Source organism: Anopheles aquasalis, chromosome 3 (genome assembly GCF_943734665.1).
Source record: "Anopheles aquasalis chromosome 3, idAnoAquaMG_Q_19, whole genome shotgun sequence".
Classification (NCBI taxonomy): Eukaryota; Metazoa; Arthropoda; class Insecta; order Diptera; family Culicidae; genus Anopheles; species Anopheles aquasalis.
In genome coordinates this window covers 37,011,564-37,024,063 of record NC_064878.1, presented here as the reverse complement: position 1 = coordinate 37,024,063, position 12,500 = coordinate 37,011,564, and the positions used below count along the sequence as shown (strand labels likewise).

The window sequence follows — 12,500 nt, the reverse complement described above, 5'->3', positions numbered from 1 at the left end:
AAGCGCTCACTACAAACCAGAACTGAAGAGAATGCACGGAACAGGGATACGGGAAATCCGCAAGGAAGGGAAGGGGGAAAGGAGAATGTCGTGTGGGTGCAAGACGCCCCCATGATCCACGACAGTTTCGTGTGTTGTTTGGTTGTGTTCGAATTTTGGTTCCGGTGCGCTCTCTCTCTCTCCTTTCAGAGAGGGTTTCACACTTTTCGGAGTTGTTGGTGGAAGTCGGGACGGGGAGGATTCAGATTCGAAACGAAATTAAACGGAAAATCGCACAAACGCCAATAAGAAGCCATTCAAAAGCCAATTAATGTCTGGTTTCGTGTGTGTGTGTGTTTGTGGATGTGTGTGGCAATTGTGGGAGGAATAGAAGAAGTAAGAAAACGCACGATATTGTAGTATGGCGATTGATTGTGAAGTCTCAGTACCGCTGCGGGTGGTGGTGAGGCGCACCCCTCGGTCATGGCGCGTTCGTGGTACATGAAGGAGTGGAGCAGTGTGTTGGCCGGGCCACTGTGATGTGGCTGTGCCAGCGTGCTGGCCTCCGACAGCTGGAATGTGGCGTACGGTGAAATGTCTTCCGACGTTTCTGAAATGGAAGAAATGGAATGTGAATTATATATAGGGTTAATAGGTTATTAACGCAACGGTGTTTAGAGGGTTTGTTGGGAAGCCTGTAAACTTCCAGCGTATGGAATAATGTAATTCTATCACCATCGATATCTAGGAGCTGCAGGATTTAAGCATGTTCTCAAACTATCTGAATTCTGGGATGTCTCTGGGATTCAGTTTTGCAAAAAATTCTGACAGGATAATCTTTTAACTAAGACAAAATTAAAATTGAAATGAACTAAACACTTGAAATACGCATTTTTAAGTGATCCTATAAATGGGAAGTACCGTTCAATGTCGACATATGATATTTATGCGAAAGATTTTAAGTTATTTTTACGAAATATTCATTAAACTTTCAGAGCACCATAACCGAAGCTGTTAAATATGTTGTTGCAGGTTGTAAGGACATTGCAAATACTGAATGCAGTCCAATCAACTTGAAGCATCAGGCATAGATTAACAAAAAAAAAAAATGATAAAAGTTAATGACCACGTGCAAATGAATATTTGGTAACATTAAAAATAATTCAAAAGTCATTATTGAACCACCTTAAGAATGAGTCTTTTGAGCTTATGAAACTGCCGCATAAAAAGAAGTTAAGTTTTTGAAAAAAGGACATGACAAAACATTGACAATGCATTGAGGTTTATGCGATAAGGAGTTTTATGCCTAATGCTATGAATGAAGGAGCCATAATTGTGTAAATTGAGAGCATGGAACAAATTCAATTCTTGTTTTTGAATGATTATTGATTTGAAGTTACGAATGAAACATTCATAGATGTAGATATCTCTGGCAGAAGGAAAATAATTTATATTCATCGTTCGGATGAGTAAACGTTGTCTTCGTTAAAAAGTAGTGATGATATTTGTCGTACTAAGATGCACTGAAATATTTTGATGTGTACTAAAATGTACTACAAATGTAGTATACTAAAATATACTGCCATTTAGTGTATTTATACGTTAGTTTCCGGGAAAATTTTCAGTAATATCATTGCACTGATAAGCAGAAAAAGGTGATTTTTAACGAACTGTTCGCATCCCAATTCCAATAAACTGTCTTACATTAGTATTAGTACAGGATGAGAGTTAACATTAATTTAACTAGTTCATGGCACGCACAAGTGATAACGAGTCTTATTGGAAAAAAATGAAAACATAAATAGAGATTTATAGTTAAGAATACCAAAAATAGGTAGAAAAGCCTGATGCACAATAACTCCTAGTTCTCTTGTTAACAATAAGATTGATTTTAAGTCAATCTAATATTTGGTAAGGGCAGAATGATGTGCAAGAATGTAATGTCCCCCGAGGTGTAGATACGCACCAGGTATTTTGTCGCCGGCTTGTAATGCCACTTTATGTATCGTAGCGTAGTAGCGATCCCGTTGAGCATCCGTCGTTTGCTGGCTCTCCATCGTATCCTTTCGTTGCCGTCCTCGCTGGCCTGTAGGTAGCAAAGAGAAAGGCGGAAAGGTTTATCACATCATCAACCGATCGATCAATCGATCGCCACTAGTGCCACTTACGATATTTGTAACAGACCACGGTGAACGCAATGCAGATGATGGTGGCAGTAATCGTTATGATGATCGGTATGAGCAGCTGAATGTTGTTGTAAAAAATCTGAGAACGATGTCCCCTTTGTACTAGTTCCGGTGGCGGTGGGTCTGTGAGTGAAAGGGGAACGGAATCGCTATCGAAGGTTAATGCCAACAAACCAATGAACCGGCGGGGCGGTGAAGAGTAGGGCCGTACCTCCGTCCTTGGTGAGCGTCCAGAAGGTGTACTCGGCGTTGGTAGAACCGGCCACATTGTGCGCCTCCATCTTCAGCCGATACATGGTCGAGGGTAGGAGGCCAGAAAGGGTGAAGCGTCGCTGAGGTTTCAGCGCGTTCGACACCAGATGCCAATCCTCATCCAGGCCAACCGATACGGAACGGTACTGTAGCACGAAGTAGATGATTGGGCAACCATTGTCGGGCCATCCGTTCAACCGGAGCACCACCGAGGTGGAGTTGGGTGCGATCAGCACCGAGTCCGGCGGGATGCCCGGTGGCTGGCCTTGCGTTTTCACGTTCAGTGTGGTGCTGGCGGACGAGGAACCGATCTTGTTGTGCGCCACCAGGTACACCTGGTACGTGCTGCCACAGAACAGACCCTTCAGATCGTGGCTGGTGGCATGGCGCGACAGCTGCATCTCCTCCAGGTTACCGTGCACCCGACGGTAGTGAAGCGAAAACGCCGTTATCGGTGCATTGCCCGTCGATCCAATCTTCCAGTGCAGCAGAATGCTGCTGGACGTAGCACTCGTGACGTACAGGACCGGTGGTCCCGGTGGAACCTGCACCAACAGATTGTGCGTCAATCGATCCGTACCGATCCCATTATCAACCTGGCAGGTGTAGTTGCCCGTATCACTCGTTTGCAGCATGGTGACAATGATCTCGCCCGAATCCAGCAACTGTATATTATGCTGCGTGCCAGCCCGCAGTAGCGTATCTCCCTTGAACCACTCACGACGCGGTGCTCCAACGGCTATACAGTTCAGCGAGGCTGACGATTTCCACGGCCGTATGGTGAGTCCCCCGAAGGAAACAATCTTTGCCGGGACACGGTTCGAGGTGAGCTGCGATACGACGCGAGAGCTTTTACCTTCACCCACCCGGGTCGAAGCCGACACCCAGAACTGATACTCGGTGTGGCTCTGGAGTTGCTTCGCCTCGAAATGATGCTGATGGGCGAGCAGATTGCGCTTATCGTTGTTCAGCTCCTCGCGCCCATTCACCGCACGCATGTACAGGTTGTACTTGGTGATGATACCGTTCGGATCCTTCGGTGGTAACCAGGACACGTACAGGGATGATGGGGAGCTGATGGCGATCTTAATATCGGCCGGTGCTTCCGGTGCATCTTCATCCGTGTGGCAGAACGAAGGTGGCGAGATGACACCGTCCCCCATGCGGGTGTACGCCAACACCTGGATGCTGTAGTTGGAGAACTTGCGCAAATTCGACAGATGCACCGTCAGGGAGGTCGTTTTGCGTGTTTCCATCTCGCCGGTACTAATCGCGTCCTCGGTAGCACACTCGTAGAACACCTTGTAACCCTGTAGCAACCCGTTGGTATGGTGCGCTTGCGGTGGTTGCCATGACACCTGGATCGACGTTGAACTCTGCGCCATACAGCGAATGTCTTCGGGCGGTTTACTCGGTACATCTTCCATCGTTTGCGCGGTAACCGGTTCCGAAAGTGGCCCTGGGCCGATCTGGTTAAAGGCCTGCGCTACGATCGTGTAGCGCGTATACTTGGCCAGATTCGTGAGCAACAGCTCACCCGTTCCATCCTCACCGTCACCCGATATCGAGGTGAAGTTGTAGCTGTTGCTAGTGGCGTGCATCGATCTGTAGCCAATGTTGTATCCCTGCATCTCCCCGTGGCGCAACTCGTACGACGGTGGCATCCAGCTGACCAGAATCTCGGTCGACGAGATGGGCCTTGCACCGAGATTCAACGGTGGACCGGCCGGTCGCTGTGGATCCGTCTTGATGAACAGTTCCTGGCTCGGTGAACTGCGACCCGCTGGACCTTCGGCAATAATGCGGAACACATAGTTGGTGGCCGGTTTCAGGTTCTCGATGATGGTCGAGTAAACCGGTGGGTCGGAGATTTCGATGTACTGCCACTGGCGATCGATCTCCCGGTACTCCACGATGTACTTGGACACTTCGGCCGCATCACCGCCCCGTGGTTGCCACTTGAGGTTCACCACCCGGCTCGATACGGTCGCCGCTTCCAGGGAGGACGGTGGTTGCGGCGGTTCCTGGACCTGCAGCTGTACCAACTGCTGATCGCGACCGTACAGATTGCTGGCCTGGCAGAAGTACGCACCACTGTCGCTGCTGTCCACGTTCGAGATTTGCACCTCCGCCGAGATGCCCTCCGGTGTGGCGTCCTGCTTGATCGAAACGCGGTAGTTGGTGGAGGGATTCAGCTCGTGCTTACCATTCCTCAGCCACACCACGTTGATCGGCTTATCACCCTTCACCTCACACTGCATAATGGCCGTATCGCCCTTCTTTACCGTCACCATCTTCGATTGGCCGGCAAAGTAAGGTGATGCTGCGCAAACAAGCAAATGTTCAAAAAGTGGTCTACTATGATCACCTCCGAAAAAGTCCCGCAGAAGAACACTTACAGTTAACCTTCAGTTGAATCACTTTACCGATACCGGTTCCAATGCCGTTGTTGGCCTGGCACAGATAAAAACCTTCCCGGTCTTCCTTGACGTGCTGCAGCAGTAGCGACCCATTGGCCAGTAGCTTAGTGTAGGGCCGTTCTCGTACCTCCTCATAGTCACCGGATTTGCTTCCTGGGTTGCCGCGTACAAGATAAACACAGATTAGCACAGGGAGCAGCGGAAGATTGAAATTGAGTTATAATGAGTTCCAGTATGGCCTTTTTTTTTTGGTTCACTTTCCGGTTGAATGGACTTCCTGGGACCTGGGTCCTAGGTCCTGTGCCTCGTGTTGTAGGGTCGTGATTTATGAGCATTAACCCCACCGCCCCACCCCCCTCGGCTCCCCTAGTGCGCTAGTGCGCTCACTCACCTGTTGCTTTCTTCCAGAGAATCGTTGGCACGGGTACGCCCTGTGCCTGGCAGTGTAGCATAATGTGACGGTTCCGTTCGACGCTCACGTCCGTCGGCTCAACGACCCAGCGCGGAGGAACTGTTGTACCCGAGGATCGGAAGGAAGTAGAATGGTCCCGGTCCGGATTATTGATGATTCCGGGCAGCGTGGCGAACAAGGGACAGCCGACCGAAACCCGGCAAAGACGGTGATAATGGTGGGGTGGGGAGGGAGAAGAAAAGTTTATCGTTAGTTGAAGAGCGACTGACTCCGGGCGGTCTGAGGTGCCGAAGCTTTGCCTTGTTTTATTTTTTTTTTGCGATTGCAAAACTTTCTCCCTGGATTTGCGACTATGTTGGTTTCAATTTCTCTTAAATCTCTCTCTCTCTCTCTCTCTCTCTCTCTCACTCTCCAGCTGGTGCAAGGATGGGAAGAGCAAGGAACACACGGTTTCAAGGGAGGTTTGTGCTTTCGTGGAGCGGGGGGTCTGCCCTAGCACATGTTTATTATTGCTTGGGATAAAGATAGGAAGCGATATAGCTTTTATTTGAATGATTGGGTTTTTGGTGTGGGTGGCGGTGTGGGATGCCACTTTCCAGCGCCAACTTCGAGACAAAGCAATACGGCAACATGATGCTAGGCCAGGCTAGGCTGGCGGGAAGATTTGTGCAGGTGCGATACGGGTGCATTAACATAGCGGGAGATACAAGCTCTCTCTCTCTCTCTCTGTCTCCCTCTCTCGCCGCTCCGTTTTATAACATTGAGAAGGTGGGAAATCGTGAACGAAAACCGTCGGGATGTTTGTTCTAAGGCAATGCGAGGGATAAGCGGTCCGCAAGAAGCGAAGCGGCAGAGAAGCGAGGAGCAACGCAAAACTTTTCTTGTCAGGGGGTGCGTTTATGATACATTCTCTAACACAAGGCACAGTAGGCTACATATGTAGTGCGCATTATTGTTGCTTGGCTTGTTTATCGCTTTGACATCTGTTTCTGTCTGTCACTCGGTCTGTTCGGTGGGAGGCACGGTGTCAAGGAGTAGTAGGCCCTACGCAACCGGAACTTTTGGTCCCTTTTCCGTCGTTGGTTTGGCTCAGCCTGCTAAGATGGAAGGAGGGCCCTGTAAGGCAATTCTTTTGTTTTTTTGGCATTAGTATTGAGTGTGGCGGCATAGCAGCGACTGGATATTACCTGAGGGAAATGACGGAATACGCAAAAGATGGTTGCTATCGGTGGGCAGCGGAGGGCAGGTTGTGCTCTCGCGTTGTCTTGGGTTTCTTATCGTACGACGACGGCTTGATCTGTGCTGATTTATAAGATGATTTGACGGATAGCCTTTAATGGGCGTGGGCCTATGGGGTACTGTTTCAGAGCTGCTTTTATTACGAGCTATTGATAGTGCTATCTACCGTATCCTGATGAATTTAGGGAATTAGATCGAGCAAATAATAAATGGCTTTGTGTGACCTGCATATTACTTTGATGCTGACTTTTGCTCTGCTAATCGCTACGATATTTAAACAACAAATAAATCATATTTTAGCTAATTCATTTTTCACCGACAGTGGCAATAGGGCCTCATATTTCGTGAGATTTGTTATAATTATTAAAAGTTTTAAGCTTTTGTTTTCGCTTTTTCTTTGATAATAGCTGGTTATTAATTGACATGGCATGAGCTGGTTATTACTTTTCGATCAGCATGAAATAGAATTAAGTACTAGTTATAAATGAAAATGTATGAAACATTAACACGATACTTATCGGTTCTGGTTTGTTCTAATTTGATTTCCTCTATCACGTCGTTAGGTGGACTTTGGCTCTGAAGCAGGTTTACCAACAATTATTTCCATGAATCATTATTTGGATGTCTATCACTCACTGGAGCTATTATGACTAAAATCGCAGGTCTTGGAAACAAAGGTGGTAATTAAAATGAAACTATGCAATACTCCTAAACACGTTTCAAACAAATTGATTAACTAGTTGACTTAGCTAACTATCCTTTTTGAACCATCGTTTTAACCTCACTGATGAGAAAAGTGCAAAATAATATAACTCATAAGTGTTATAAAGCACTAACGTTATCTAATCGGAACGCTTTGTACGATTTATTTTGTTTTTTGCACGGACCACCTGGCGCCTCCATTGCTGACTCCGCGTGCGATAGGCGCATTTGCGGTTAGTTTGGAAAGTTTTGAAGCCTCGTTTGCATAAAATCCACAGTAATAAGCATCGCTTTTGTGCAACCATCATAATTACGAAACGGCCGGTGGTTTTGCGTTGAGTTTGCATTTTTTGCAGCTCATCAATAACGGGGTGCGGTCAATACGTGCAGAGTGTATGCATAAAAGAAATTCAAACACCAACACCACAGCTCCCCCTGCCTGGTGACGGAAAGGGGGGAGAGATATGAAAAATCAGGCATCAACATGATAAAACAAAACCGATTTTCACCGAACGCTCGCTAGAACGCAACGTGCAGAGCAACCGATCGATCGATCGATCGATAGGCTTTTGTATCGTGCTGAGAGTGGCCAGGCATTGATGTGCAGCAGCGCTGAAAAACTGCTGATTGGTTGAAGAGCGATGATTATGGGGTGGCCGAGAAGTGATGGGGGCGCCCTGTCAACAGCCCCCCAGCCTCGGGAAACGGAACACCGAAAGTGCAATTTATAGTGCAGTGCGTGCATCCGTTCGTGCGTGCATTTTGCGATCCATGGGAGAAAGCGAGGGGAACAGCAAATAAAAATGTATGCACAAACCAGGCCGAGAAAATTGTTATCGATGAATGTGGAATATTGAATCAAGCTCAGCGCATCGGCCATCGCATTGCGTGAGAGGGAAACATGGACGCAATGCATACAGCTCATAAGCACACTAGGGAGCTAACATCAATGCTTGGAGCAGCAGCAGCGGTGGTGAGCGTGCGGGAGAGGTTTGTTTTATTAATTTCTGACTAATAATAGGGATATTAGCTGTGATTATTGATTATTATCGTCGCTCACGCGCAGTTAGTGGGCAGCGCACTAACGGACAGGACACTAAAATCGATCGAACCAAACGTGGTCTACGGTGCTGAGCGTTTACTGAGCGGTTAATTGGTGCGGGTTGTTAGCTGGGTCTGGGTGATGAGTGCGATGGTGTGATACACAAATATAAAAATGTCCTTCCTGCTGGTGATCTCCTGCTACTCCTGTGAGCTTGATTTCCGCGTTTATCTTATGCCCTGATCTACGTATCTTTACGCCCATTTAGATTATCCTTGCGCTGGGGTGCGACGATTCAGATAATTGATGTTCAAGAGATAAACAAGCAGCGTATATTATAGCATCCCATTTTGCAACCCATTTGCACTGCAGAAATCTTTCCTCAGCGTAGTTTGTGGAATGTCTGGGCAAGAAGAATGGGATACGCAAGGGAAAGGACATGGACCATATCGAATCCCTTATGCAATATGGAAAATTGAGACGTCTCGCAAAACTTATCGATCTAATGTATCTAATTACTAGGTAGAGAAAAGAAAATTATTCAACAGAGCAACAAAAAAGGAACACAAAACTGTAGTTGAATGTGAAAACAGAAAACATATGCCAGGTGCAAAGGGTACTAGGTGTAAAGGAAGGTAGTAGCAGAAGCATTAGTTCGGTTATATAGAATAAGCATCATTGAACGCTTAGTGCTCGCTAGGGTTACAGATATGGTGAAAGGGATTATACAGTCATAGAAAAGGAGGGTCTTGTGTATGTGTGTATATGTGCGTATGTGTGAAATGTGGCGTAAAACACAAATAAAAAAATTAAATAAAATTTTTTATCAAACTTATCGGCAGTAGAATTTCGAATTTTCGAGTTCGTGAGCGTATCTCACTCGCTGTGGATGAATAATGGATAAAATCATTCGGTTTGCAAACATCAAAACTGTAGCTTTCATGCGTAAAAGAGATGAAATTAAAAATGGATTGCAAGAAAAATCTGTCGATAAAAAATGGCAAACTGACTGACTTGTTCGTGTTAGTGAAGCAGTGGTTATCGTGTGTGTACAGGCATCAGGCGGAAAGAACAGACAGAGAAGGGGGAGAAAAAAAAGGAAAGATTGCGATCGTAGGTGGTGTTGGTGGCGAATCACATATATATTTATATTCATAGCGCTGTTAAATCTCGGTCCTAGCACATACTGTCAGGTGGAGCGACGCTAAAATGAATAAAAAACCAAAGATAAACCATAGAGGCGATAGCGAAAAAGGTAGAACGAAGCTCGTAGGTACGAGAAAGATTGAAAGATAGCGTGATAGAAGGAAAAAAAAGGGAGCCGGTGTTGATAGAGTGATAGTGAGAGGTAGTTCATAGCACAGTGATAGCAGTTGAGAAAGAAACTGAAAACTGAAATGCACATGAGCGCTATAATGCGATAGAGTAAAACGCGTAGAAAACATGTACCATTGAACGACGACGACGATGACGATGACGATGGTGGTTGCATCGGTAACGAACGAATGAACTTGGAGCACCTTTCCCGGGGTAATTCAATTATTTGAATCGGTTTTTAATTTTGAACTGCGAAGCTGCGATTTATGGTGCGAAATCAATTTAGCTAGCGATTCAATCTGGAAACTGCATGGCCTGCATGCTGATTGCAAGCCGCTTACAGGGCGAGCGCTATCGTAGGCAAAAATTTGTAGCAAATCGTTGGCCGATTCACCGGGCCTAGTAGGCCTAGAAGATGCGCTACGCCACGAAATGGACGTGAGAATAGCGTGACGGAGTGCAGCATAAACGGGATTGATTCATTAGAGCTTGTCATTATAATGACGTTGTTAGTGATGCTCTACGATGGGCAAAAGGGGGACAAGGGATGACGTTGTGACGGCACCCTTCCCTAGCGAGGGGCTCTCGTTCGTTAACCCGATGCAACCGTAACCAAATCAGTGTATATGTGTGTTGTGTGTTTGTGTCAGTGTATGTGGTACCTAATGTAAGCGACACGCTGTGCAATTAAGGTATCTGTGCCATAACCTCCACAACCGGATGGAGCGCCGGGAGTACACACAGGGGTTGTGTACGGCAGTCGGATGGTCGGACAAGGAGCCTTTGGAGATTTGTTTTTTTCTTTTCGTTTCTTTTGCTCTCCTCTCCTTCCTCCCCGACTGGCCTGCTGCGCTTACTACTGACACTGGTGCTGTAACATACGCGCGGTGAAGTGAAACGGAAACGGTGGAGTAAGCAGCAGGGGAGCAGGGGTGCGAACGCTGTGTGCGATGCTGTGGCTGGAAAGGTCTTTAGCAAAACCTTTAGCGGTATGCGGCGGTGTAGTCCTTGCGGTGTGCGGTTGTTTTTTTTTATTCACGAAAATACACTTAATACTTATTTTGTTGCCATATTCTAGCTCTAGCGGTGGACATCGCTTTGGGCGGTTTTTGGGCGTGCTTTGGTGACGGCGACGGGATGGGTGGCAGCATAAACTGTCCGGTTTCAAATAAACGAAGATAATGGTGCAACAGAAGATAACAAAAAAAAGGAAACCACACCACGCACATATGATGACGGTCCAACACTTCTGATGCACAGCACAACAGCTGCACTATTATGCCACTCATTGTGTGCTACGATGATGTTACCCCATCCCCCCCCCCCCCCCCCCCTCCCGCCGAAAGGCGCGTTTGGTTGATAGTGGATTTCGTAATCAAAAACAGAAAAAAACCCAGATGTGCCAGACGCCCAATGCGGTTTGCCATTATTTCCACCGTGGCCAAGACGGAATGCAGTTGCAGTGCAGCAGGGCGGTGCTGAACATGAACATGGGCCACACGAGAGTGAAACTTTGACGAGATTGGGACAAAAGAGGGGGAAATGGAAACAAAAAGGGCTCTCTACCTCCACAGCATCTTTTGGATGCGGATTCCACGAAAAAAACCCTCATTCCAGCTCATGAGAGACAGAAAAAAAAGGTTGTAAAAACGTATTTTCTCGGTTCTGTTTCAAGTGTGTAACGGATACAAAAATGGGCTGCTTAGACTGCGCTAGTACGTTATCGATCAAGGGCGGCCGCGCCACCGAAAAGAGTCATCCTCGTCGCCACGCTTGTGTCGCATCCTTTTGGGATTTTAATTATGCTGCAGAGTGTCTTTGTGTGGCGCACATTGCAAACCAGCAGTTCCTTTTAGAATAAAAAATTGTATCTTTTTCGTCCAAATCCCAAAACCGGTGACGGAGTACAAAAATGAATTTCGTAACGATGTCGAGAAAAGCAAAGTGGTTTAAGGGGGGACTTCGGTATTTAATTTTTATTTGTGACACATGTTTTTAACATTTTTCCCTGAAAGCTGATCCTTTCAAGAGTATTGTGTAAAAGTTTTGGATCAATCGAGGAAAAACTGACGAAGATACAGATTTTTGAAAATCCGCGTTTCATACAAGGCTCCATGCAGCCCGCTACTTTGAAGAGCGTTTCCCAAAACCAACGTTTTCAAAGTCGGTGCCCATCGTACCATAAAAACTACTGGGCCGATTGTTTTGAAATTTTTTACACATAATCTGTACACTTTTTGCCAGCTAGCCCCGTCAAGATATCATGAAAATGGTTTATACTTTTTTAAAAACAAATCTGTAAAGTTCGTTTTTTATGGCAGAATCGCAAAAAGCATCACTTTTTCAACTTCAAAAATCTACCGAAAATCGAAAAATTGAAATATCAACAAAAACTCTCCGGGGCTACCTAGATAAACTTATAATCTTTCTAACGAATATCGATTTGTATATTTCAGAAGACCCGTCACGCAGCTACGATGGGCACCAGAAAAAGTATCTTTTCGAAGATACGACATTGTAGGCATTGATGGCATGGATTCATTTTTCAATGAATGTTGCTCAAAACAATACCAAATATTCTTCAAAAGTTGTAGATTATTATGTCATTTACTTGAAAAAATACAGTTGAATGGTTACGTCACAAAAAATCGTTAAAAACGGGCTTTTATTGACCCGAAAATACCGAAGTCCCCCCTTAAATTAGAAAATTTAATTTGGAAACTTAAATCAAATCTTGACTTAAAATGAAACGAGATATTATGTTAGTGTAGCATGTGTAAGCTGTGTTCTAATACTGAATGTGCTTGCGTTTAGTTGAGTTAAATTGTGAAAATATTTGCCACACTCATCGAGAGGTTGCTCTCGGATCCGTTGTTCCTGTACGCCCTTTTCTATTCGCCAAACAACAATCGCACACCTCACGAGCAATCAACAAAAAAACGAGATTAGTG

At 45.9% G+C, this 12,500-nt stretch overlaps 1 protein-coding gene across 9 annotated transcripts in view; it reads right to left on the bottom strand.

Moving 5' to 3' along the window:
- LOC126574157 (Down syndrome cell adhesion molecule-like protein Dscam2) overlaps positions 1-12,500 on the bottom strand; it is a 99,076-nt gene that overhangs the window by 6,982 nt on the left and 79,594 nt on the right. For 5 of the 9 annotated variants that reach the window (XM_050234179.1, XM_050234178.1, XM_050234181.1 and 2 more), the window contains 6 exons: positions 5,229-5,348; positions 4,817-4,990; positions 2,377-4,740; positions 2,148-2,288; positions 1,946-2,065; positions 390-589 (listed from right to left, as the gene is read on the bottom strand). In XM_050234179.1, the coding sequence (XP_050090136.1) occupies positions 390-589; positions 1,946-2,065; positions 2,148-2,288; positions 2,377-4,740; positions 4,817-4,990; positions 5,229-5,348 (3,119 nt within the window). Of the gene's footprint in view, positions 1-389; positions 590-1,945; positions 2,066-2,147; positions 2,289-2,376; positions 4,741-4,816; positions 4,991-5,228; positions 5,349-12,500 lie in introns of those variants that run through there. The other 4 variants (XM_050234180.1, XM_050234182.1, XM_050234186.1 and 1 more) reach the window with 2 other exon arrangements.